The 27,118-nt window shown below is 40.1% G+C and overlaps 1 protein-coding gene and 1 non-coding gene across 2 annotated transcripts in view; both read right to left on the minus strand.

Annotated features, from left to right (window-relative positions):
- Positions 1–536: 536 nt before the first annotated feature.
- The window catches only part of CHP1 (calcineurin like EF-hand protein 1), a 46,558-nt gene continuing 19,976 nt past the window's right edge, over positions 537–27,118 (minus strand). The window contains exons 3-7 of the mRNA XM_043555619.1: positions 23,952–24,032; positions 19,427–19,554; positions 7,475–7,536; positions 2,667–2,789; positions 537–2,505 (exon numbers count right to left, since the gene is read on the minus strand). Coding sequence (XP_043411554.1) covers positions 2,452–2,505; positions 2,667–2,789; positions 7,475–7,536; positions 19,427–19,554; positions 23,952–24,032 — 448 coding nt within the window. The 3' untranslated portion in view covers positions 537–2,451. The remainder of the gene's footprint in view (positions 2,506–2,666; positions 2,790–7,474; positions 7,537–19,426; positions 19,555–23,951; positions 24,033–27,118) is intronic.
- Positions 4,373–4,481, minus strand: LOC122469699. Its single transcript, XR_006293594.1, has one exon. It is a non-coding gene; the product is annotated as a U6 spliceosomal RNA (small nuclear RNA).

Here is a 27,118-nt window from a genome sequence, read left to right on the forward strand (position 1 = left end):
AGCAGGCTCCGGGCTCCGAGCCATCAGCCCAGAGCCCGACGCGGGGCTCGAACTCACGGACCGCGAGATCGTGACCGGCTGAAGTCGGGACGCTTAACCGACTGCGCCACCCAGGCGCCCCAACACTGAGTCTTAAAAGATATGAAAAGCCGTGTAACAACAACTGGGTATAATATGTCACTGAGGCTGCACAGGCATGACGGGGTGGACAACTTAATATCATGCAATAAACACAGAGCCTACTTTTAGAGGTCTTTTCTGTATTTAAAAAGCCAGGGAGTCAAGAATAGAAGTGGAATCCTACCTGGAGCGAATGGAAAGTGACTGAAGTAACAAAGCTGTGCCCAGAGACACACAGTACACACCCCTAGGATGTGAATGTCCCCACATCCTATGTCCAGGCAGCAGTAGAGCAAACATGCATTTGATAGTACAGATGTAAACCTGAATAAAGGAACCACGGTTTGGGATTTCAAACTTGAAGAAGGGGACTGAGTCCTATAAAATTCTCAGAAACACATGGACAAAATCAAGTTATTTTGTTTTAACCACAAGTATTTATTGATGGATCGAAGAATACAATTTTAATGGAACAGTAAGGCACAACTGTGGATTCAAACAGTTTGCTATACAGCCAAAAGGAGGAAAAAGCCATAAACTTAGGAACTTTAAATATGCAAGTCAAGGAGCCTCTGAAGTACCTCTCTAACAGACCAGTGTCAGAAAATTCTTCCCTTTTATACATTTCCTATAATACATCACTTGATCACAAAGTTAGACCGATACTTCATTAAGAATTTCTCAGTCATTTATACTTGAGTCATCCAGCCTGGCCACTCCTGTTTCCCACCCTTCCCAATCCCTTTGCAGCATTTCTGTTTTTAAGCAATTCCCTTCTTGGATAGCCTTCCAAAGCAAGGAAACAAGCAAGCAAGCAAGCAATCAATGAGTCAGAGAAAATCGGCCAAGGGCAGATATATAGACATAAAGACTCATAAACAGATGTTAGGATGACAACAGCCTGATTCAGACAGGTCGATACCAAGCTGGATAGGCAGAGAAGTTGCTCTGGCTCATGCAAAAGCCTGTAATGCCACTTCAGGTCGTGCCACTGGTGCCAGACTCCTTGTTTCCAAGATATTAGTGGTTTACAAGAGGAGCTAGGAAGTCAACGTAACCAGGTAGCTAATAATAATACATTCAGTGCTTTGGACCTCTTTTAGGAGCCGACTATGGCTTCCAGCATTAATATTTGCCAACGGTAAAATTCAGAGAGAATTTTGTGCAAAACATCAAGACACTGAAGATAACCTTTAAATCTCTTGGACTGGGATGAATTAGGCACTTCCATTACACTAATCTTCCAGTTTGGAAATGTGAAATGAAAAACATTCCAGGGCACATAACACTGAGGCATAAACCATGCTGCAGAAGTGGGGACAAACCAGGTTTTTAGAATGCCCAGGCTCCTTGTTCAAAAAGCCATGAGAAAGGCCCTAAGCATATTGGCAGAGCAGCCATTCTGGTGGTGATGATGCCCCCAAACTAAATAAACCTGCAGGCATATGGCTATTTTCTGAAGAGTCAACACTGTACTAACATGAGTAGCCACGTAGGTGTGTATATTGATAATCAGAGGCCAGAGGTAGAGCGACCTGGGCAAGCCACCTAGCACACTTGGCTCTACACCTCTCACCAAGGCCACTACCTTTCAAGAAGAACATCCCCAACCAACGGCCCTTTGATGACAGAGCAGAGCAGACCAGAGATGATCATTTTTCTGAGAGAAATGTTGGTTATGGAAAACCTCCTGGAGAGGCAACATCCCAGAGACCCATTTAAGAATGAAGATAGACAAAAACTGCCAGATCACTGCACTATCCTGCCAAGTGAGAAATACATTTAACAGGCATAGCTTAGGGTGCCAAGTAGAACAGAGGGACTGAAGCTTAAAGAAAAGCAGAGAGATTGAAAGACAAAGTGAATGATCTGTTGGGTGAGAGAGAAGTAGAAAGCGAGGGATGAAAAAAGATATGAAAAAAAGATGAAGGAGCATGCCAAAACCTGGCTGGAGGGAAGGCAGCACGGTTTCATCTACATCCAGTGAAAGAGCTTTGCTGGTTGGTTCTTGGCAGGAGTCCCTCTCTCATTTTCTCAGACTGGATGGACATGTGGCATTCAGCAGCAAACCAGGGGAGATGGTATTTAGAAATGGAGATAACTGGCGAATGATACTGAACAGAAATAGACGGGTGTACCATTCTGTAATGCCCTGTTTATACACCAAAGGCAGGTTTGTGTTGACAGACCGTATTTGGGGTTCTCATGCAACAGCAGTAGTACTTTGGGAGAAGGCGGAATGATGGGGTGGAGGTGGGGCTGGTGGTGAGGAGGACTCTCAAGTTCCAGTTCTTAAATACTCAAAAGCAAGAACAGTTTGGTCTCAGTCCTTTAGTGAAGAAATCGGATGCTCATTTTCTGTTCTACGTCCACCTTCTCCAAAACCTGGAAAAAACAAAACAAAACAAAACCCAATTACAGTTATGCAGGTCAAAAGAGGAGATACTGTCCCAAGTTCTTATCTGAATGTTTTTCTCCCTCCCTCCCTCCTGTACAACAATTTTAAAGCTTTTCAACATTTTCAAACCAAGAGGTGACTGACTGACCTTAACAAACTCTGTAAAAGAGATGGCGCTGTCCCCATCCTGATCAGCCTCCTGGATGGTCCTGTCTGCAATGCTGCCCAGCTGCTCATCTGAGATATTTACTCCGACCATCATACGTAGCACCTGCAAGACCAAAAGCCAGGAATTACAGGAGACTTGGGGGTCAGGGGAACTCTTTTATGAAGAATAAAGGAAAATTCACTCCCACCCTCTTTTCCTTTGATGTCCTTAAATACAACGGCCAGAAAGCTGAAACCCTTGTCTTCTCATCTAGGCCATTCTAGATAAAGATATGAGCAGAACTCTTTGGCATGGTTACTGGAAAGGAAGGCAAAGTTTCACTGGGGGAGAGTCGTTTGCATTCTGCTCTTCCCGTTCTTCCTGTCTGGAATATAAATATGATGCTTTGGTGGCATAGCAGCCATCTTGCAACTATGAGGTGAAAGTCGTATGTGCTATGCATGCCAGAGCAAGAATACAGAAGCCTGATTCCTGGACATCACTCAGGTACAGCACCAACCCAGATAATCTATCCCAAGATTTCTTATTGCATGAGGCAAACTAGTTCCTTATTGGTTTAAGTCAGTTTGGTGGAACTTTCTAGGAACCCCACATGAATGCAGTAGTCCTCTTTGAAGCAGTGGATTATATTAAACCAGCTATTTCTCAAGTATAACCAAGAAACATAAAGACCCTTGAAGGCTTAAATACTAAAGCCTTCTTTTGAGAAAAATAACAAAAATATTTAAAGGGCTATAGTAAAGAGAATTTGAACACTGTTTCACCAAATTTGTTTCACACATAACCAAGAACCCCCCTCCCCTCAATTCTTTAGGGCATAAATATACTCTGGAAATTGCTACTTTAAGCACAATAAGCAACCGTAGTGATATGAAACGAGGGACAGGGTGCTTTTGTGATGCCTCACATTACTGTAGTCAGCCACCTCTGTCTTCAGAGATAAGAGTTGAGCTTTTCCACAAGAAAGAAAGGCCTTCCAGCCCAGCTGTTCACAAGCCTTCCTTTCCCCCACCTCTTACATCCTTATCCAATCTCATGACACAGACTTTTAAAAGTAAATTATAGGATTTTCTGAAAAGAAAAAAAGAGGTGAAATATGGATTTGCATCAACACTGGTTATTTCTTTTCATAAACTGATTCTTGAAACTTGGAAGGTGTACGTTTGGGGTACAAATTGTACCCCAAATTGGGGTACATATTGAAGGATTAATAGAAAGAGGCAATCCTGGCAAAAATAATAAATGGACAAGTCATTTGCCATCTTCCCCGATCGTCTGTGGCTGACTAGACAAATTCATCCTCAAATAGCACCTTCTTCAGATCTGCATCCAATTATTCCTGAGGTGTTTTATTTTTAGAATTAGAGAACTGCATTGAGCATGTGTGCTCTGTGGGGATAGGAGTGGTGTTGTCTGAGGAATCACTCATACAATCTGTTCAAGAGGACAAGGGGGTCTAGAAGTGGCTTGATCCAGGTCCCAGCGACCAGTGGCCCATGTAGTCGTCCAGGCCTCTGTGCCCAGTCAGCTATCCACAGTGGCACTGAGGGCTGTAGTTGGAAGTTCATTAGCAAATAGGGCTTTCATTATTCCCACTTGGTTAATATCTGCTAAGGTTTGTTGTATATTCCTTTCATCAGTGTAAGAAAGCTCCCTTCTATCTGTTTTTATGTCTTTTTTTTAAATTTAATATGTAAAGGTTCATAAATTTGCATGTCATCCTTGCAGGGGCCGTGCTAATTAATCTTCTCTGTATCATTCCAATTTTAGTATATGTGCTGCCCAAACGAGCACTTTCTATGACTTCTTAAAAAATCATGAATGAGGGTGCCTGGCTGGCTCAGTCAGTTGAGCATCTGACTCTCCATTTCAACTCTTGATTTAGGATCGGGTCTTGACCCCAGGATTGTGGGGTCGAGTCCTGCACTGGGCTCTGCACTGAGGATGGAGCCAGCTTGGGATTCTTTCTCTCTCCCTCTGCCCCTCTCCCCTGCTTGCTCTCTCTCTCTCTAAAATTAAAAAAAAAAGTGGGGGGGGATACCTGGGTATCTCAGTCAGTTAAGTGTCTGACTCTTGATTTTGGGCTCAGGTCATGATCTCACGGTTTGTGAGATTGAGCCCCGCAATGGGCTCTGTGCTGACAGCATGGAGCCTGCTTGGAATTCCCCACCCCCCTCTCCCTCCCTCCCTCCCTCCCTCCCTCCCTCCCATGTGTGCGTGCTCTCTCTCTTTCAAAATAAATAAATAAATTTTAAAATTTTAAAATAAAAAAAAAGGATTTAGGGGTGCCTGGGTGGCTCAGTTGGTTAACTGTCCGACTTCAGCTTAGGCCATGATCTCACAGTTCATAAGTTTGAGCTCCATGTTGGGCTCTGTGCTGACAGCTTAAGCCTGGAGACTGCTTCAGATTCTGTGTCTCCCTTTCTGTGAGCCCCTCCCTGGCTCACGCTCTGTCTCTCTCGCTCTCAAAAATAAATAAATCAAAAAAAAAAAAAATTAAAAAAAATCATGAATGGATGATGAATTTTGTCAAATGCTTTTTTTCTGTGGAAAAGACTGATTTTTCTTCTTTAATCTGTTAATATGGCAAAGTATATTAATTTTCTAATTAAAAAATGTTTTTAATGTTTATTTTTGAAAGAGAGAGAAAAAGAGACAGAGAGTGAGCAGGGGAGGGGCAGAGAGAGAGGGAGACACAGAATCTGAAGCAGGCTCCAGGCTCTGATCTCTCAGCACAGAGCCCAATGTGGGGCCCGAACTCACAAAGTGAGAGATAATGACCTGAGCCAAAGTCAGATGTTTAACAGACTGAGACACGCAGGCACCCCTTTTAATTTTCTAATTTTAAACTAACTTTGAATTCCTGATATAGACCCACCTTGGCCAGAATCCAGTATCCTTTTTATACACTGCTGGATTTAATCTGTCAATATTTTGTTTAGGATTTTTACATCTATGTGAATGAAAGGGATTGTGCTGTAATTTTCTTTTCTTTTTTTAAAGTTTGTTTATTTATTTTGAGAGAGAGACAGTGAGAGAGAGGGAGAGAAGGGCAGAGAGAGACAGAGAACAAGAGAATCCCAAGCAGGCTCTGCCCTGTCAGCACAGAGCCTGACATGGGGCTTCAACTCCTGAACCATGAGATCATGACCTGAGCTGAAATCGAGAGTCAGATACTCAACTGACTGAGCCACTCCGGTATCCCTGTAATTTTCTTATGCAGTCTTTATAAGGTTTTCACATCAAAGTTATGCTAGCCTCATAAAATGAGTAGAGCAACTATCTTTATTGCAGTATAATTGGTATACAATAAACTATACATATTTAAAACGTGCAATCTGTTAGGTTTTGACATATGTAGACACACAGAAAACCATCACCACGATCAAGATAATGAACCTATCTGTCATCTCCAAGAGTTCAACCAGGACTTTTTATAAAAATCATAGTAGAAAACAACCACTCAGTCTTCCCTTAGGATAAACTCACCACAAACTTTTAAATATCCACTGAATGAATAGTTAAGAGTTGCATATCACCAAATATTTTGGACATGGAAGTGTCCAGGAAGATGAAATTTGTTTTCTTCTCACTTTGGTAACATGTTCATATCCTCTTCCTGCTAGGGTAAAACTAGTTCTCTGTCATCTCGACAGCTCATGAACACATTTGTCCTCAAGTCAGTTTGGCCCTGAGGAACACTCTGGTGGCACTGACTGGCATTCTGGCCATATGATCTCCCCACTCCCTGCCTCTGGCTTTTTTAAAATCCTAATAATAGAAAATAAATCAACCCACCACTCCAAAAAATCTTTCTGGCAGCCAGATCTGGGCCACAGGATGAAAACATTCAACTATAGAGCAACTGCCTCTGCCTTTTCTCCTCAGAACTCAGAAGCCCATATATAGCAATTTTAAATAAACTCTTCTCATTGAAGAACGATATCCCCAACTCAAAAGCAAAGAATGTTAACACTGACCTGCAGACTGTTTTGAATTTTGTGCTCAGACATAGAAATATAGAAATACCTTGGGTTGGTCCTTAATTTGGCCTGAGTAATCTTCAGCTTAGAAGACTTCTCAGGACACTGAGTGAGTTCAGATTTACTTCAGGGTGAGTGGAAACCACTTTACTTTTTAGGTGTATCTAGAAATAGAGAAATCTCCTCATGGAAATTCCTGAATGTGTTAGCTTCCTAGGGTCCTCCAGATTCGTAAGTATTAAAGAAAAGAGAAAAGGAGAACTTTCTCCCCTCTAAGGAAGGTGGGGAGGGGAAGGGGAGGGCAATGCTAAGAGGATGAAATGCTAGTAGTCACTGCTAGTGCAAAGACAGGGAATTGTCTTCAGAAGCAACAAAAGACAGTGAGCAGGTGGCTCAGTGTACACCGGCCCAGCAATAGCTCCTTGACTGTTACGTCAAGGCCAAGGACAGACGAGACAGCAGCATTTACCCAAGTGTCATCAGAATTACCTGGATGTCAATAAGCTGACGTGACAATAACTGAACTATCTGACTTAGACCATCTCGCATAGTTTAGCTCTGCTGGTCAGCACCCAAAAGACATTTAGTTAGCTTTTAAATAGCAGAGACATCTGTCTTTGAGAACTCGATGAGCCATTTCAAGTTTCCCCAGGTCATCTGGCTCTGACTTATAGTTAGGACAGGATTCTGCACCAGCAGGTGGCAAATAAATGCTTACTGAAAGAAAGAACAATTCCTGCCCAAAAGAGTAAGCAGGCAGAGGCCCCAACAGTTGTTCGCATGCATGGTAGCTCTCCCACCTACCTGTAATAGCTCATCACGGGAAATCTTGTCATCTTTATCCAAATCATATAGTCGAAAAGCAACTGGTAGGGAAAAACAAAAAGTTACTGGAAATTCAGTAGTGTTTTGCCCCTTCTCAAGGAAGTAAATATGTAAAGGACGCTAGATAGAAATTTGACAACAAATAGTTTTTTAAGAGCAGTGGACATTACTTCCAGAGCTTTTAAAGACATAACACTTAAGAAATTGAAATGCATCTCATAATTGATGGCATCCTGACCTTGATAAAGTATGTCCCTTCTTCAGGCAAATCAGAGAACTTAATAATAAAAAGAAACAATTGCATGTCCTTTATCTTACCTTAGAACGTTTAAAAAACAAACAAGCCCATTAGTAGTTCTATACATGAGGTCATCTCACAAAACCCATGCACCGCTCACAGGGTGCCAGCCTTAGGTGCCACGCAGGCAAAGAAGCGGACTACACAAAACAGTGCTCTGGGAAAATGGCCACTTTGGGAAATTTGAGCCAAATTTCAAGTCACTGTCTTCCATGCTGGAGCCCTGAAAATAAAGAACTTCAGCTGCAAATAAAAATGCTGAGAATCTGATGGTCTCCTGGCCTTACCATGTTTCTCTCCCGTTAATAATAAATACGTTTTCTGGAAACTAGGATATGTAAGAGACAATTCATGTTGCTGAAGAGCTACCACTGCATGATTTTACTGGCACTATGAAAAATCTCAATGAGGAGGTGACTGCCTTGTAATTATAGCTGAACGGAGTGCGGTTTTGAGGCTTGGATTCGCTTACAGTACGCCACTAACATTTTTTGTTTTGGGTAGGGTGCTGTGAATACTAAAAAGCCAAAATCCACTTCTCTAATTATTAAGATACAGATTTAGGTCTTGTCCTCAGCAGCTCATAAGCTAGTAGAGGAGAGCAACACACACTACTCACTTCACTACATTTGCAGTGTTATCATACATCTGAAATGCTGGGGAACAAAACGTATGGCATGTATGCCTTTCTGGTTCAGTAACATTTGAACATAGTCTTGAAAGACAGACAAATCTGATGACAGATGGCATTCTAGGCAGAGCTCACACTAGGTACAAAGGCATGAGAACCCGGATGAGTATCTACAAATTTAAACATCACCCCTCCTCCACTCCTTACCCCTACTGCTGCCAAAAGGAGGCGAGTCCACTAAACGTTAAAAAATTTTAGAAAAATCTAACCTGCTCGTTATAAGGTACATATTAGAATTCTAGAGGAGAGGGGCGCCTGGCTGGCTCAGTTGGGAGAGCATGTGACTCGACCTCAGGATTGTGAGTTCGAACCCCACATTGGGTGTGGACCTAACTGAAATAAATAAACTTTAAAAAAATTCTACAGGGGGAAATAACTGGGAAAGACTTTCTCTGATGTGTTTTCTCTTAATTTGGTTAGTTGATTAACTATCTTTACCAAATTTGAGAATTTATATGCTTAGGAGGTTACTATTTTTTTTAATTAAAAAAATTGTTTTTAATGGTTATTTATTTAATTTTTTTTTGAGAGAGAGAGAAAGAGAGGGACTAAGTGCGAGCGGGGGAGGGGGAGAGAGACAGGGAGACACAGAATCTGAAGCAGGCTCCAGGGCACAGAACCCAACGTGGGGCCCGAACTCGTGAACCACGACATCATGACCTGAGCCAAAGTTGGCCACCCAAGTGACTGAGCCACCAAGGCGCCCCATGGAGGTTTCGATTCCAAAGGAAAGGAGACAAAGATCATTAGTATTCCTAAAGGAATATGTTTAAAATATTCCCCAAAGTGAAAACACAGACACACACATACCCCTGTACATGCTGTCAAGTTTCTAAAATACATCAAATGTGTTACCTATTAAGCAATCTTCAGGATGATTTCAGAAGGGAAATCTATATATAACCCATATATAGTTATGCTATATAACCCATAAATAACTTTCTGAATTTTTTTAAACAACATTTTTTTGTTTCTTTTTTAAAACAACCATTTATTGGGGTGCCTGGGTGGCGCAGTCGGTTAAGTGTCCGACTTCAGCCAGGTCACGATCTCGCGGTCCGTGAGTTCGAGCCCGGCGTCAGGCTCTGGGCTGATGGCTCAGAGCCTGGAGCCTGTTTCCGATTCTGTGTCTCCCTCTCTCTCTGCCCCTCCCCCGTTCATGCTCTGTCTCTCTCTGTCCCAAAAATAAATAAACGTTGAAAAAAAAATTTTTAAACAACCATTTATTTTCATTTTTTAAAAAGTAATCTCCATGCCCAATGTGGGGCTCCAACTCATGACCTTGAGATCAAAAGTCGCATGTTCTACTGACTGAGCCAGCCAGAATTTTTTAATCAGGTACCTGTTACAAACACACCCCTTTCGGGGCACCTGGGTGGCTCAGTCGGTTGAGCATCCAGCTTTGGCTCAGGTCATGATCTCATGGTTTGTGAGTTTGAGCCTGGCATCAGGCTCACTGCTGTCAGCACAGAACTGGCTTCAGATCCTGTCTCTCCCTCTCTCTGCTCCCTTCCTGCTCGCGCTCTCTCTCCCTCTCTCAAAGATAAGTAAACATTAAAAAAAAAACAACCCACCCCTTTCTGCCAAGGTATTTACAGAAGCTAGAACTGTTAATTCTTAAAACCTAGCTGCCAAGGACTGAAGGTTTCTATCCCCCCAATCCTGACCAAAATTCCTATGTTAGAACCCTCAATCCCCAATGTGATGCTACTAGGAGGTGGGGCCTTTGGGAGGTAATTAGGGTTAGATCAGGTCATGAGGGCGGGGCCCTTGTGATGGAATTAATGCACTTATAAAAGGAGGAGACAGGATATCTCTCCTTCTGTCTGTCTCCACCTCTTTCCCCATGTGAGAATAGGGCAAGAAAACGGGAGCCCCTTCTAGGTGAATCAGGACACTCGCCAAAGAACCTGACTATGCTGGCCCCCTGTTCTCAGACTCCTAGTCTCCAGAAATGTGAGAAATGTCTGTTTAAGCCACCCAGTCCATGGTATTCTATTACAGCAGCCTGAGCAGACTAAGACATCAGGTAAATTCAGAGGTTACCTGAAAGGACCTTTCAGAAAAAAAATGCAGCAATAGTAGTTATTTCTTAACTGACTTGGATTCCAATCAGGCAGTTCTGGCCCTGAACCAGCAAACACATTTTTCCCAAGATAACAAATGATCAAATGCACAAATGACTGAGCCTTTTTGTTAACAATGCTCTATTTTCTCTTCTCATCTCTCCCTCTCTTTCTCTCTTTTTTAATTAAGTAGGCTTCATGCCCAGTGCAGAGCCCAACACAGGGCCTGAACTCACGACCCTGAGATCAAGACCCAGGACACTTAACTGACTGAGCCACCCAGGCACCCTTCCTCTTGTCATCTCTCTTTCATCTCCCTATTCTTGGTCCTGTGATTTGGACTCCCCTAATCTTGAGCTGTCCATGGCTTTAATCTAGTTCCATGGCTTTAAATGCTTTCTAGTGCTCATGATTCCCAAATGTGCAACTTCAGCTTCGACCTCTCCTCTGAGCTCCTGACATGGATGTCAAAGCAATATGGTGGGGTGCCTGGATGGCTCAGTTAGTTAAGCATCAGAGTCTTGATTGCAGCTCATGATCTCACCATTCTTGAGTTCAAGCCCCATGTCAGGCTCTTTGCTGACAGGGGAGAGCCTGCTTGGGATTCTCTCTCTTTGTCCCTCTCCCACTTCTCAAAATAAATAAATAAATTTAAAAACGACACTTTAAACAGTGCTGGGCACACAGTAGGAGCTCAATAAATGTCACCTCCCTACCATTACCTCTCTGCCCTCCTTTCTCAACACTCACTTCTTTCTTGGGACAGCTGCTTTGTTCTCTGAACAGATCAAATACTCATGGACCCCACTTGTTCCCTGTGCCTAGAGCTCTCTTCTGTTCTCTGCATGGCTGGTTCATTCTTAGCTCAGAGAGGCTTTCACTCACCACTCCTTGTATGCAGTGACATTCCCTATCACTTTCTCATCTCACCTTATTCATTTCCTTCACAGAACCTGCCACAGTCATAAAGTCATAAGATTTATTTCTGCGTCTGTCTTTTCCCATATATAGTCTGACTCCCTTATGAGATCATAAGCTCTATGAAAGCAAAGACCTTATCTGATTTATGCATCATTGTATCATAGACCTAAATAAGTACCTGGCAAACAGCACTTGCTCCAATATTTGCTTAATGAAAAAATCAAATGAATGATTTTAGTCAGATCTTTACTTTTTAATCATTGATTCTTCTTTCTTTCTTTCTTTCTTTTCTTTATTTTAATGTTTATTTTTGTGAGAGATACAGACAGATCATGAGTGGGAGAGGGGCAGACAGAGGGAAACACAGAATCTGAAGCAGGCTCCAGGCTCTGAGCTGTCAGCACAGAGCCTGATGCGGGGCTCAAATCTATGAACCATGAGATTATGACCTGAGCTGAAGTCATGTGACTAAATCGACTGAGCCACCCAGGTGCCCGATTCTTCTTTTTTTAAAAAAATGCTTTGGTAAAATATACATAAAATTTACTATTTTGACCCTTTTACAATGTACAGTTAAGCACATTCACATTGTTGTGTGACCATCACCACTATCCACTCCAGAATTTTTTTCATCTTCCTCATGAAACTCTGATCCATTAAACAATAACTTTCCATTTCCCTCTATCCTTAGCTTGACAACTTTTTCTCTATGACTGTGGGCTACTCTAGGAGCCTCACCTAAGAAGAATCAAACAATATTTATCCTTTTGTCTTTTTTTTTTTAAGCATAAGTAGATTCATCCAAGTAGCGTGTGGCAGAATCTCCTTTTTTGAGGCCAAATAATGTTCCACTGTATGTATACAATGCATTTTGTGTACCCTTTCATCTGTTGGTGAACATTTGGGTTGCTTCTACCTTTTAGCTATTGCGAATATGCTGTTCACTATTTCTTCTTGGCCACTTTCCCTAATTCCACTTTACCAATACTCCTATCATCCAAATAAAATAGCTTCACGCAGACAACTTACTTCCCTTCCCACATCATTCATTATGAAATCACTAGGAGGCCGGGGTGGCTCAGTCGGTTGAGCATCCAACTTCGGCTCAGGTCATGATCTCACGGTTCCGTGAGCTTGAGCCCCGCGTAAGGCTCACTGCTTTAAGCACAGAGCCTGCTTTGGATCCTCTGTGCCCCTTCCCCGCTCATACTGTCTCTCTCAAAAATAAATAAAGCGTTTAAAAAAAGAAATAATAAAAATTAAAAACCGAAATCTTTTAAGAAGACAATTAGAACATCAACAGGGAAGTTTATAAACCTCTCCCCTACCTACCACACCCTGGACCACCACAAGGTGGGGTGAACCTTTCATGTAGGACATTACAACCTCACTGATCTGAAGAGGAGCTAGAGCAATTAGTAACCGTTCCCAAAAGACAGACAGAGCAGTAGTACTATGTGTGCTTAGGTATAGTTCAGCCTTGGGGGTTTCCCTTGACATTCTTTCACTGCAGCATAAGAAAGAAATAAGACAAAGTGTGCTCTCAGAGCTCCTGTTCTGTGTAAAAGATGGATCGTAACCAAACTTGGTTCCAGAAACTCATATTTTAAAGTAATACACCTCCTATGGAAGGGAAATGTGTCTTAGTGGCAAATATATCGCTAGATATACAATGTTCAGTTGCTCTCAGTCTACACCAGGAAGCGCCATCTTGCTGCTTTCATAGCTCTGTGGGAAATTCAGAGAAAACCAATATATAAACATAAGTAGATGTCCAGGACTCTCCTATAGGTTTGGTTTCATCGATCTAATTACATGAATGTGATCTCAACAGGCTACAACAGAATTCTTTTTTTTTTTTTTTTTTTAAAGTAGGCTCTATGCCCAGTGTGGATCCCAATGCAGGGCTTGAACTCATGACCCTGAGATCAAGACCTGAACTGAGATCAAGAGTCCGACACTTAACCGACTGAGCCACCCAGGTGCCCCAGATTGCAAAAGAATTCAATTGGTTTTCAGCTTCCTGTAAAAGTTGGTTTGAAAGCCAAGATTAAAGTAATGGTAAAAACTATGGATAACTTGCACAGCACTTTGCTATTATTCTATCTCATCCTAAAGTTTTCCATTTCTGTGGCATTCAGATCTTCCTCCTTCCTAACAGACTCTCATCTACAGCTGTCTGTCTCATTTCCGTCAGATGTGAACAGGGAAACACATAGCCTAGTTGTTGAAAGCCATCATATGACCAGGAGGAGCCATGCCTTTGGATGAAGCAGATCCTAAGGATGGCAAAGTAGAGCAATAGAAAAAACACAATAAACTCTGACACTTGCCTCCCCTGACTTGTAAAGTGAGATAATACATTTAACTTATTGTCCAATCCAGATAAGTCAGCTAAAGGTATCCTAACTGATACACCAAGTAACTTCCAAATATGTTTGGAATATTTTCTTTGGGGTCAGTGTGAACTAATGTACTTAGACCACAGCAATTTATAAAGGAAATAAACTACAAAGAAAGGACTCTGTAGATGTGTTGCATAAAATATCTGGATCAAGCTATGGGAATCCAAAGCTAATGAACTGCAGTTTTTTTCTCTTACTATTATCTGCTTGCTGAGTAAAAGGTCTATAAGGCAGAAATTTTACCACAAGGGGTTCAATTTGCTTTATGTACTTGTTTATCTGTTTCTTCTATTGTGGTAAAATACACATAGAATTTACCATCTTAACCATTTTTAAATGTACAGTTCAGTGGCATTAAATACATTCACATTGTATAATCATCACAACCACCCATCCCTGTAACTCTCTTCATCTTGTAAAACTGAAACCCTACACCTTTATTGTTTTTTTAAAATGTTTATTTCTTTTTGAGAGAGAGCGCAAGAGCACATGCAGGGGAGGGGCAGAGAGAGGGAGACAGAGGATCTGAACTGGGCTCTACACTGACAGCAGAGAGCCTGATGCAGGGTTCAAACTCATGAACCATGAGATCATAACCTGAACCGAAGTAGGACGCTTAACCAACTGAGCCACCCAGGCACCCCCGTATACCTTTAAATAATAACTCCCCATTCTCCCTTCCCCCTATCCCTAGCAACCACCATTATATTTTGTCTTTAAGATTTTGACTACCTCTAAGTCCTCATAGAAGTAGAATCATACAGGGGCGCCTGGGTGGCGCAGTCGGTTAAGCGTCCGACTTCAGCCAGGTCACGATCTCGCGGTCCGGGAGTTCGAGCCCCGCGTCAGGCTCTGGGCTGATGGCTCGGAGCCTGGAGCCTGTTTCTGATTCTGTGTCTCCCTCTCTCTCTGCCCCTCCCCCGTTCATGCTCTGTCTCTCTCTGTCCCAAAAATAAAAATAAAAACGTTGAAGAAAAAAATTAAAAAAAAAAAAAAAAAGTAGAATCATACAGCATCTTTTCATGAGTGGCATTATGCCTCAAGTGGTATAATGTTGTAGAATATTTCAATTTTCTTCCTTTTCCAGGCTGAATAATATTCCCATGTATTTATATAGCATATTTTTGCCTACCCATTCATTCTTGGATGGACACTTGAGTTGTTTTCTCATTTTAGCTATTGTGAATAATGCTAAGAACATGACTGCCTGTACAACTATCTCTCCAAGATCTTGCCTTCGATTCTTTTGGATATATATCTGGAAGTGGAAGTGCTAAATCATATGGTAATTCTATTTTTAATTTTTTGAGGAACCACCATACTGTTTTCCATAGTGGCTACACCATATTACATTCCTGCCAACAGTGGACAAGGATTCCAATTCCTCTGTATCCTTGTCAACACTTGTTATGTTCTGTTTTTATTTGTTTTTTGATAGTACCCATCCTAACGGGTATAAGATAGTATCTCATTATAGTTTTTGTTTGCATTTCTCTAATAATTAGTGATGTTGAACATCAACATCATGTGTTCGTGGGCCATCTACAAAGCCTGATGTGAAGCTCAAAGTCACGAACCTTGAGATCATGACCTGAGCCAAAACCAAGCGTCAGACACTTAAGCTGAGCCAGCCAGGTGCCCCCAATTTCTCTAATTTTTTAAATGTTTATTTATTTGTTTTGAGAGAGAGAGAGAGAGTCAAGCAGGAAGGGGCAGACAGAGAGAGGGAGACACAGAATCCAAAGCAGGCTCCAGGCTCTGAGCTGTCAGTACAGAGCCTGGTGACGAGCTCGAACCCATGGACTGCAAGATCATGGCCTGAGCCGAAATCTGACACCCAACCGACTGAGCCACCCAGGTGCCCCAGATATAGCCCTTAAAACATTCATTTTATGAGATTTAGCCCAACATTTTTCAGGTTATCAGTATCTCTTCTGGCTCTGATTCTGTGGTGTCTTGTATTCATTATGCCTACAAGTTTACAGTCAACCAGAAACTTGATATATTTGCTTATTTCAGATTCAATGAAAGTCACTGATGAAAAGAACAACAAAAAGCGAAAAGAGCCCTGCAGCAGACCACTGGGAACCTCTTTCTGGTCTGACACATATTCATACCTTTTGGGTATTCTAACCTACTGCTCCATTGTATACAACAAAATACTGACAAAGACTTTATTAAGTGTTTTTCTAAAATCTATTTTACATTAACAAATGCCATGAAAGAAATACACAAAGAGAAACATGTGGAATGTGTTTCTCTATTGCTTTCACCAATGTACTGTTGGCTGTTTTTTCTTTTTTTTCTTACTTATTTCAGAGTAGAGACTCAGAGGAAGTTACAAAAAAAAAAAAAATACATAGGAAGGTCCCATATACTTTTCACCAGCGTTCCCTGATGTTTAATATCTTGCGTTAACTATAACATACCATCAGAATCAAGAAATCGACAGTGGTACAATCCACAGAGCTCACTCAGATTTCACTGTGTGTGTGTGTGTGTGTGTGTGTGTGTGTGTGTGTGTGTGTAGTTCTGTGCAATTTTATCCACCTATGTAGTTTTGTGTAACCATCACCACAGTCAAGATACAGAGCTGTCTGAAACAGATTCACAAATACAGAGACAAAATAGTAGCTGCCAGAAGGGAGGTGGGTGAGGAGATGAGCAACAGGTGAAGGAGATCAAAAAGTACAAACTTCTAGTTATAAGCCACAGGGATGTAAAGCACAGCACAGGGAAAATGATCAGTAATAATTGTAATAACTTTGTATGGTGACAGATGGTAACCACACTTATTGTGGTGAGCATTTCATAAAGTATGCCATGCATACATATGACATTATGCATTTGACATAAATGTCAAATCACTATGTGGTACACCTGAAACTAATATATTGTATGTCACCTATACTTCAATAATAATAAAAAAGATAGACAGCTCTAATGTTACACAGCCTCTAATGGTACATCCTGTTATTTAATATATAATACAGAAGCACATAAGCCTACATATTTGACTTTATGCATTCAAAACTATTCTGAGATAGCGTCAGTAGGATTCACCAGACCGCCAAAGGAATTCATGACTTGAAAAAAGTATAGCCCATGCTAGAGAGGGAATTCAGGTAAAAGGTTTGTGTTAGGTCCGATGACCTTTAAAGTCTCCTCTAATCCTGGATTAGAAAAACAAGCATAGTTTCGTGGAGCACAGAATGTCTCTTAACTGTCTTCTCCTTAACCAACTCACTTGATTCATGGACGCTCCCCTTCCCTCTGCAAACTGTCCAAATAGATGGGGTGGCTCACTGCATACTCGTAGCTAATGGGCAACACCTGAGTGTCTACTCCACCAGCTGAAATGGATGGTCACCAAGAGTCAGATGTATCCACTGCCCTAAAACTGTGCTATGTGTACTTAATTTAATAAAACTATATAATAAATACAAAGTGAAACATGTACGTGGAAACAAAGTTATTGTTTTTACGAAAATTAGATTACTTCTGAAAGGCTCAAAATTAAGTTACTGAAAAAAAAAAAACAACAACTGCTGCTAAGTGTGGCAGAACAACTGTAAAAGATTAAGGAAAAAATGTAAACACCGGAAAGATTCTATTTGTGGAGTGCTTTACAAGTATCTTTAAATTCTCTTTCCACTTGAAAGAAACTGCAACCAGAAACCCCAGACTATACATTATGGATGTGCTTTATACAAAAACATCACACGACTCCCATCTGCAGACTTTTATGAAAACAAAACAAAAAGTCTTAGTCCTTCATCAAAAGATTGGGCAGTGAATGTGTTTTCAAATATTTTAAGGTAAAATAAAATGTTAAATCATGTATACTCTTCTATGATTCCATGCCATAGCTGGCTTTTTCAATTATTGATCAAGTCCTGGTCTGACCACATTGAATAAGAAATTTTCTATTATGCTAATGCCAGGATCAGGCAAACATGTACTAAATATACGCTGAAACTTAAAAATAAATTGTTTTTGATGTTTATTTTTGAAATAGAGAGAGACAGAGCATGAGCAGGGGAGAGGCAGAAAGAGAGGGAGACACAGAATCCGAAGCAGGCTCCAGGCTCTGAGCTGTCAGCAGAGCCATGAGATCATGACCTAAGCCGAAGTTGGACACTTAACCGAATGAGCCACCCAAGCACCCCTATGCTGAAATTCTTAAAACGTTAAGACATAGGCTTTGTCTCAAGTAGTATTTAGTCTTGAAAGGAGAAATGGGAATTCACTAACAAACATAAAGTATTCCATAAATTTGAGAACAACTCATTAGAGTTCTATTTTCTTCTATACTGTTTGGTTTGTACTTAAGTTTTCTGCTCTTCAGTAAGGTACCCGATATTGTGGTAAAGAAGAATAGTATTTTGCTATTTTGGTTCAAAAATCTTTCCTGTCCTATATAACAAAATTTATTTCAGTGCTTCTGAAACTCTTTAACAAGACAGGAGTGAAGTTATAGTCCTATAGCCAGGGAGATCTGAGGATGTAGCCCAAAGGCCAGAAATTAAAAGTTTCAGTTTCAATTACCCATGTTTCATTTTTCTTTTCTTTTTTTTTCTTCTTAAGTAATCTCTATGCCCAACATGGGGCTGGAACTCATGACTCTAATATCAAGAGTCACACATCTACTGACTGAACCAGCCAGGTGCTCTGCACCTTTCAAATGTATGTCAATTTGGCATTATATTCTATGATTTATCTATATTTATTTCCATATTAAAAAGCCTTTTATTTTACTATAATCAATAAAATCCAATATAAACTTGATGGGCCCCATTTATTCTGTGGCTTCAAAGACCTCTCTGAATACCACTGTACACTCTTGCAAGAAAAGCTTGGGCTCATCAATGCAATACAATCTCAATTTCAACTTACGTTGAATGAAAAGAGAAATTCAATTTCAATTTCTGGAGAAGTGTTGTAAGGGATTGGGCAATACCATACACGAGCCAACAAGGACAGAGGGAAATATAACAAGTGTCCAAGGAAAGGAGGCAAGAGGCATGGGGACAAAAGTTAAATCTTGCACTAAGACAGCTGTCTACCCCTACTCCTACCCCAGTAGCAACCAAATTCTAAGATGGGCTGAGGACTGCCATTCTTCCTTACAGGTGGGGCTGGGTTTTATTCACTGTTGTTGCTCTAGCACTTACACACTGCCTGGCACATGGTAAGCATTCTATGAATTTTAAGGATAATATCAGCAGCTAACTCTTACTGCCGGGCACTATTTGAAGTACCTGACATATTACAATTCATTTTATCATTACAACATCCCTATGTGAAATCCCGTAACATCCCATTTTACAGAAGAGGAAACCAAAGCCCAAAGTTTTTAAGTCATTTGCCCAAAATCACATGGCCAAAAAGGGGTAGAGCTGAGATTCAAACCCAGTCAGTTTAATTTCAGGGTCTGAGCTCTTCATCACTATACTCTTGTAAATGCTTCTTCGATGAATGAATGAGTAAATACATGATTTGTAAGAAATGAAAGCAAATATTTTAAGGCAGAAAACTTTATCTCCTTACAGTGCAGTTTGTTGCTTCGGCTATTGAGTGGTTCTGGTCCATTCACATCTTTGCTCTTTTCATTATCCTCAATGGGTCGAAAATGAGCCAAAGTTCTCATGAATCCACGGAAGTTTACCTGGTCCTCTCTGATTGGGAAATGGAACAAACAGAATACCATGTCAATCGGGGTAATTCTTTCCTAGGAATTCAATATGCTGGCAACAGTTTTAGCTAGAGTGGCCTTAAAGTCCATTTAACGAGGTCTTTCCCCATATGCGTGATTCTTTAGGATTCATAAAATACCTTTATTAAGCATCAACCCAACCTTGTGAGATAGGTATTATTTTTCCCACATTATAAATGATTAACCAGACTTGGAGAGGTAACTGAATTTAGCAGGGTCAGAGTCATCTACTGATGTTTCTTGTATCTCTTTTCCCAAGGAGGATTTTGAGTAGCACCAAGGCTACACTATCAGGCAAGCCAGGACTTGAACTCATTGCTGTAGTGGGTTTACAGTGAGCAGTAAATTAGCCATGTCAACCCAATGACTCCTCAGCCACCTATCGTGTTTCCCCTGAAATCACATACACCTATACCACACATTTTAAGGTTAAGGCACATTATGGAAAAGCAACTTCTAAAATAAATATTTTGTTATAAAAGCAATAAATACATTTTTGGAAATTTGGGGGGAAAATAGAAGGAAAAATACCATTCCTAGCTCTATCAATCAATTATAATAATATATTTTCTTCCATTTATTTTTCTATGCATTCTGGATAATTGTGTACATACTGTATGCATACACAATTTTCTATCCTGTTTTAAACTTTTAAGCATGTCTCCAATCAACATAAACACTTTGAAACATTTTAAATGTCTGCAAAATAATTGTGTTACTTGTCATGATTTTATTATTCCCTCATAACTGGATAGATTTTTTTCCCCATTTCTCATGATTATGTTTAGAATACTCATATATAAAGCTTTTCTGGTACTTACAATTGGAGAAAATTAATCATGCCACAGGCAAATCAGTAACCCTATGAGAAATAATTGTAGGGGTGCCTGAGTCTAAATTATGGTTGAGCATCCGACTTTGGCTCAGGTCATAACATTGCAGTTCTTGAGTTAAAGTCCTGCACTGGGCTGTCTGCTGTCAGTGTGGAGCCAGCTTCAGATCCTCTGTCCCCCCCATGCCCCTCCAGCATGCGTGCTCTCTCTCAAAAATGAATGAACATTGGGGCGCCTGGGTGGCTCAGTAGGTTAAGCGTCCGACTTCGGCTCAGGTCATGATCTCGTGGTCCGTGAGCTGGAGCCCTGCGTCGGGCTCTGTGCCGACGGCTCAGAGCCTGGAGCCTGTTTCAGATTCTGTGTCTCCCTCTCTCTCTGACCCTCCCCCGTTCATGCTCTGTCTCTCTCTGTCTCAAAAATAAATAAACGTTAAAAAAAATTAAAAAAAAAAGAATGAACATTTAAAATAAATTTATAAAAAGAAGAAAGAATTCTAAAACTTGAACAATGTTATTTATTTATATTTTAGAGAGAAAGAGAGAGTGTGCACACACAAGCAAGGGAGGGGCAGAAGGAAAGGGAGACAGAAGCTTAACCAGGCTCCATGCTCAGCAGGGAGCCTGATGCAGGGCTGGATCCCATGACCCTGGGATCATGACCTGAGCTGAAATCAAGAGTGGGCACCTAACCAACTGAGGCATCCCATTGCCCCCAATATTCTTTAATTAAAGGAGAATATCCAATGTGATATGGTTACTTATCTAAGGTAGTCATGGAAAGAATAGGTTGTCTGGTTCCTGTGGCTACCTAAAAGTAAATCCCACTCTTTTCTTGCCCCATTGAATAGTTGTCATACGTCAAGTCTCTCAAGTGCCAGGCAGAAACACGCTGATCAGACTGTCTAAGGATGGAGTTCAAAAGCTAGCTCATGAGCTCAATGTACTCAAAAGAATGACCATTAGTTTTTCAAGTTAGCTATATATTGCTAATGGAGCAGTATCTCATAAAAAAACATAAGATCTGAGGAATCAAGTAATATGGAATAAGATTTGAGTTATATGCCAGAACAAACAGGTTAATAAGTACATATATTATTGACATATGACTCAAAGGTTAAAGGAAACTAAATACTAATGCTCCATTTTCAAATTTCATTTAAAAAAAATTCCACTTGCCTAAGAATAGAGAAGAAACAAAAAACCCAGAAACCAAATCTCTGTATCTTATTAAGAGCAAGAAGGAGAAGAGCAGCTTGTTAAGAGCTTAATGGTGTAGCCCAGTGTGGGCCTCAACTTCCTCATGTGCACCTGCCTACTGTCTCTAGCAGAATGTTGCATAGGATGGCGGCCAATACTATAGTCACAACAAAGGTGGTTGGGCCTTATAAAACAGCTTCCCAAGAACCGCTTCTTCAAATAATCAATGGTCACCATGGAACTCTGAAAAAATTGTTGGCAAAATGATTCTACTAGGCTTACTTTTCATTCCAAAATGTTTGGATACAAAGCACAGTTGTGAAAGTTGTCTCTGGACAGGGTCAATGTTCGGTATGGACTGAAGAGGAAGTGGAAAAAAATGCAAGAATTCAGCACAAAAACCACACCTGAAACAAACAGGGTAGTTTCTCAGGGAGAGAAAAAGGAGAAAATGAAGACAGGCAGGAGATTCTTCATGGTCAACATGAATCTGAAGAGAGCAGGTCTCAGTTTGATTAGATTCGTGTCTTCAAATAAACTAGCTGCTAGTCTTTCCCCTCTGTCACTCAAATGTACTAAATGCCCAACTTCACAACTTGCAAATTCCTTTGCTCCCAATCCAGAGTTCTAAAATTTCCTCTCCAGGTATTTTATCTGATAGTATCCTCACTGACACTTAGTCTCATTATTAAGAAACTGGCAACCGCTGAACTTGTTAAAGTCCTTTTGGGTCATACAGATAAGTTACAAGGAACCAGGAAGAAATTGTTAAAGAGATTACTTAAAACAATACATAATAAGCTTTATTCAGAAAAAAGTACCTAATCAGATGGATAAATATTTACCCAGTACTTTGATGGCAGTGTATTAAGTAGTGAAGCATATCAAAAGCCGTTAGACCAACCTAAATCTATTTGACAAACTGTGTGTGGTGGAGAGAACTGCATCCTTAGCCAATGTTGTAAAAGAAAAATAAAGGCTGTGAAAATGTTCCACATTAAAGGAGGCCAAAGAGACATGACAACAGACCCAGACTGGATCGTGTATTGGAGTGGGGGTGGGGGGGAGTGCTATAAAGGATATAAAAATTGGCATATGATTGATCTATTAAGATAAAATAGGCAATGGGAGAAACAGGTGAAGATGGTCAAAGGGTACAAACTTCCAGTTATAAAATGAATTAAGTTCTGGGGATGTAACGCATAGCATGGTGAGAATAGGTAACAGTATTATATTGTATACTTCAAAGTTGCTAAGAGAATAGATTATAAAAGTTCTCATTACACACAAACAGTCCCTATGTGAGGTGATAAATAGATGAACTAACCTTATTGTGATAATCATTTTTCAATATATACATATATAAAATCACTGTGCTGTACATCTTAAACTTATTCAATGTTTATATGACAATTATATTTCAAAAAAGCTGGAAAAAAGAATAAAATACATAATATTTTATACTAATATTCCAGCAGCTGATAGGTGCTGTAGGTATAAATTACACATAAGATTTCAAAGACTTAATATTAAAAAAATATAATGTATTAATTTAAAAATATTGATTATATATCGTATGATAATATTTTAAATATATTGGTTAAATAAAGTATATATTAATGAAGTTAATTTAACTTATTTTTTATTTTATGTGGGTACTAGAAAATTTCTAATTACATATGCGATTTGATTATATTTTCATTGGCTTGAACTGAGAGAACACATGCAAATGAGGCAAAATGTTAACAATGTAACAACAGATAAGTCTGGGAGTTCTTTGTATTATTTTCAATTTTTACAAATTTCTATAAATTTGAAATTATTTCCAAATACAAGTTTAAAAAATTTTAGTTTTACATTAAAGATAAACATAGATTAGGGGCGCCTGGGTGGTGCAGTCGGTTAAGCGTCCGACTTCAGCCAGGTCACGATCTCGCGGTCCGTGAGTTTGAGCCCCGCGTCGGGCTCTGGGCTGATGGCTCAGAACCTGGAGCCTGTTTCCTATTCTGTGTCTCCCTCTCTCTCTGCCCCTCCCCCGTTCATGCTCTGTCTCTCTCTGTCCCAAAAATAAATAAACGTTAAAAAAAAAAAAAAATTAAAAAAAAAAAAAAAAGATAAACATAGATTAAAGACAGAAGTTTGAAAACAGGCTTATATACCTATTTGAAATTTAAAAATGGGAAGGAGGGTAGAAGAGAAGAGATCTTCTAGATATGACTAAGTTAAGGATGCCCAGTATAATCAAGAGGATCACGGATCTGAGATGACCCAACCAATACATTATTTCAGATTAGCCTCAGAAAGGAAGCCCAACAACTGCAGGGACTCACCCCTCCGGAAAGAAGGCATTGATGATCCGGTCCCCCAGTGGGTTGATGGCAAGTTCTGGAATCCGTTGGAAATCTTCCCGGCTGCCAAGAGAATCACCTTGAGTTAGAGATTATTGGCCCTTAGCAGGAACTCCTTTAGTCATGCCAGAGTACAACCTAGCAAGATCATTACCTCATGGAATTTACTTCTGTGGCAAATTATACCAAATAACTGCAAAGAATCGCACTTTAGTAGCTGCCAAGTGTTTCTCACACCAACTCAGGAGTGGAAGAGGCCAGATTTGACTATGCCACATTCCAGTGAATTCAGCACACAAGTTACGTCAATAAACCAACTGACGAACAAATACTGAGCTGTCCCTGTAAATCATTCTTTGAACATTACCATTTTGTACTTGGTTATTAGGTATGGAGAGTGAACAGCAACGCAAAGTATTAAGCAACACAGAGTCTGTGGGAGGTAGCAAAAATTCTGTACTCTCGGTGAGATCTACAGCACCTGTGAAAGGCAAGGAATTCTTAGGCAGTGTCCAAGGAAAGAATAAAATGTGACAACTAACTGATTTTCATACTTCCTTGCTCTGATTCTGGCTCTTCTTCCATTTCTCCTACCGACTCAGAGCTAGAGAAGTATTTAAGTTTCGAACCTGGCAAGGGCAATCATCTTCTCACAGCTCGGAAGTTACACTGAAGTGAGTATTATTAGCTGCCATTCACTATATACACATCATGTGTCACTCTGTTTATACACATTATCTCGTTTCTTCAAGGCGTTTTACCTGTAACCTTTTAGAGCTGAGGAAATTGAGAGTCAGTGAGATAAAGTAACTTGCCCTGTGCTACTGAAGTAGTAAGTGGCAGAACCAGGATTTAAATCTAAGTCCCTATGTCAAAGCACATGCTCTTTTTCTTAAAAAACACACACTTTTTTCCCATATTAAACTTTCTGAGAGAAAGGTGCTCTCCCCAAAAATGTTCAATAAGTATTTTCTAAAAACTTCTTAGCTGATATCCTGTGCCAAGAACATAAAGCTGTCTAGAACATATCTGTGCTGTATTCCTCAAAAATATGAATGTCATGAAGGACAGGGAAAGGCAGAGGATTGTTCCAGATTATAGGGGGCTAAAGAAATGTATAACTGAACTCAATGCATGATCCTTAACTAGGATCTGTTAAGCGTCTGACTTTACCTCAGGTAATGATCTTGCAGTTCGTGAGTTGGAGCCCTGTGTCAGGCTCTGTGCTGACAGCTCAGAGCTTGGAGCCGGCTTCAGATTCTGTGTCTCCCTCTCTCTCTGCCCCCAACCCACTCGCATTCTGTTTCTGTCTCTCTCAAAAATAAACATTAAAAAGAAAGAAAGAAAGAAAGAAAGAAAGAAAGAAAGAAAGAAAGAAAGAAAGAAAGAAAGAAAGAGAAAGCAAACAATTTCCAGATAAAAAGTAAAGAAAAAGAATAATATAAACTTGAATAAACCTGATTCTTGCCTTCAAGATGTTTACCAACAGAAGAGAGAGACCTTATTCCTCTACCTGCTTTGTACTAAGTGCTAATGAAATGTCCCTATTTTATTCAGGAGCCTTCAATGCTCTTGTTCCTCTTAGAATGGTTTAACATTTAGATGGTGCTGAATTAATTCAAGAAGCTCATCTCCAGCACAACTGGTGGTGACACAGGTAGAAACTGACCTGGGAACTGAGCACAAAGCTCTGGAACAATAACTCTGGATTCTAATCTCACCCCTGCCCCCCTTCTTTTTAAGTTTATTTATTTTGAGAGAGATAGAGACAGAGAGCAAGCACGGGCCCCAGTGGAGGACAGATAGAGAAGGAGAGAGAGAATCTGAAGCAGGCTCCATGCTGTCAGCAAAGAGCCTGAAAGTGGGCCTCGATCCTACGAAGCATGAGATCATGACTTGAGCCAAGATCAAGGGTGGGACGGTTAACCAACTGAGTCACCTAGGCACCCCTGGATTCTAATTTTCCTTGATTCCTTAGGGAAATAATTTTTATATCAATGAATGAACCAGAAGAAGCGATTCTTAAGATAACTGGGTTGCTTAAGATGATAAAAGATAAAGGAAACTACGGAGGTCTTGATTATTTAATTCAACAAATGTACTAAGCTCTTATTACATAATTTATTCTGTAATACAAAGTCCACATTATCACCAAAGTGATTCTTCTTCTTTGACACAGGTTAAGAAACAATAACTACTTCCTTCTAAATGAAGATTAAGGCTCATTTGAATTTCATAGCCACATACCTCAGTTTAATGTCTAACAAGCTGAAGTAATTTTAGCTGAAAAAAGGCACAGTTTAAATACCAGGTCTAGTATCAGGTGGAGAGTACACAACCAAGCCTGAACTTCAGTCTCAAAGGGGATCTAGACTTGGACTTCCAATGTCAGTAAGACGTAACCCTGTCCTTTGACACTTTTTAAAAAAATTCTACTCCTGGAATTTAGATTGTATATATAATGCAGTTCCATAAGACCAAGAGGAATACTACTGATAGTATCAAAATGAAAATGAAAGAATAGAAAATAATCGTTTGTAAACTGTTAAATAAATATACAGTTTATTTTTATTAGTTGTTCTATAGTAGAATGGAGATCAAGGCAATTTCTCTAAAACAACTTCTTAAATTTGTCCACTAACACAAACTTAATAGAGAAAAATATATCCTCTAAGCAGTACACATCCTACTGTGTAAGATTTTGTTCAAAATTTGTGTGTACGTTAAAAAAGCATGCCAATATTATAGTCTATCTCATACCTAGGAAAATATTCCTCAAAGATATTTTAAGAGAAGATACACATATATATATATATATATTTAATTTTTTTAATGTTTATTTATTTTTGGGGCGCCTGGGTGGCTCAGTCGGTTGGGCGTCCAACTTCAGCTCAGGTCACAATCTCGTGGTCCGTGAGTTTGAGCCCCGCATCGGGCTCTGGGCTGATGGCTCAGAGCCTGGAGCCTGCTTCTGATTCTGTGTCTCCCTCTCTCTCTGCCCCTCCCCCATTCATGCTCATGAATGCCCATTCATGAGACAGAGAGAGTCTCAAAAATAAATAAACATTAAAAAAAATTTTTTTTAACGTTTATTTATTTTTGAGAGAGAGAGAGAGAGAGAGAGAGAGAGAGAGAGAGAGAGAGAGAGA

Source organism: Prionailurus bengalensis, chromosome B3, assembly GCF_016509475.1.
Source record: "Prionailurus bengalensis isolate Pbe53 chromosome B3, Fcat_Pben_1.1_paternal_pri, whole genome shotgun sequence".
Taxonomy (NCBI): Eukaryota; Metazoa; Chordata; class Mammalia; order Carnivora; family Felidae; genus Prionailurus; species Prionailurus bengalensis.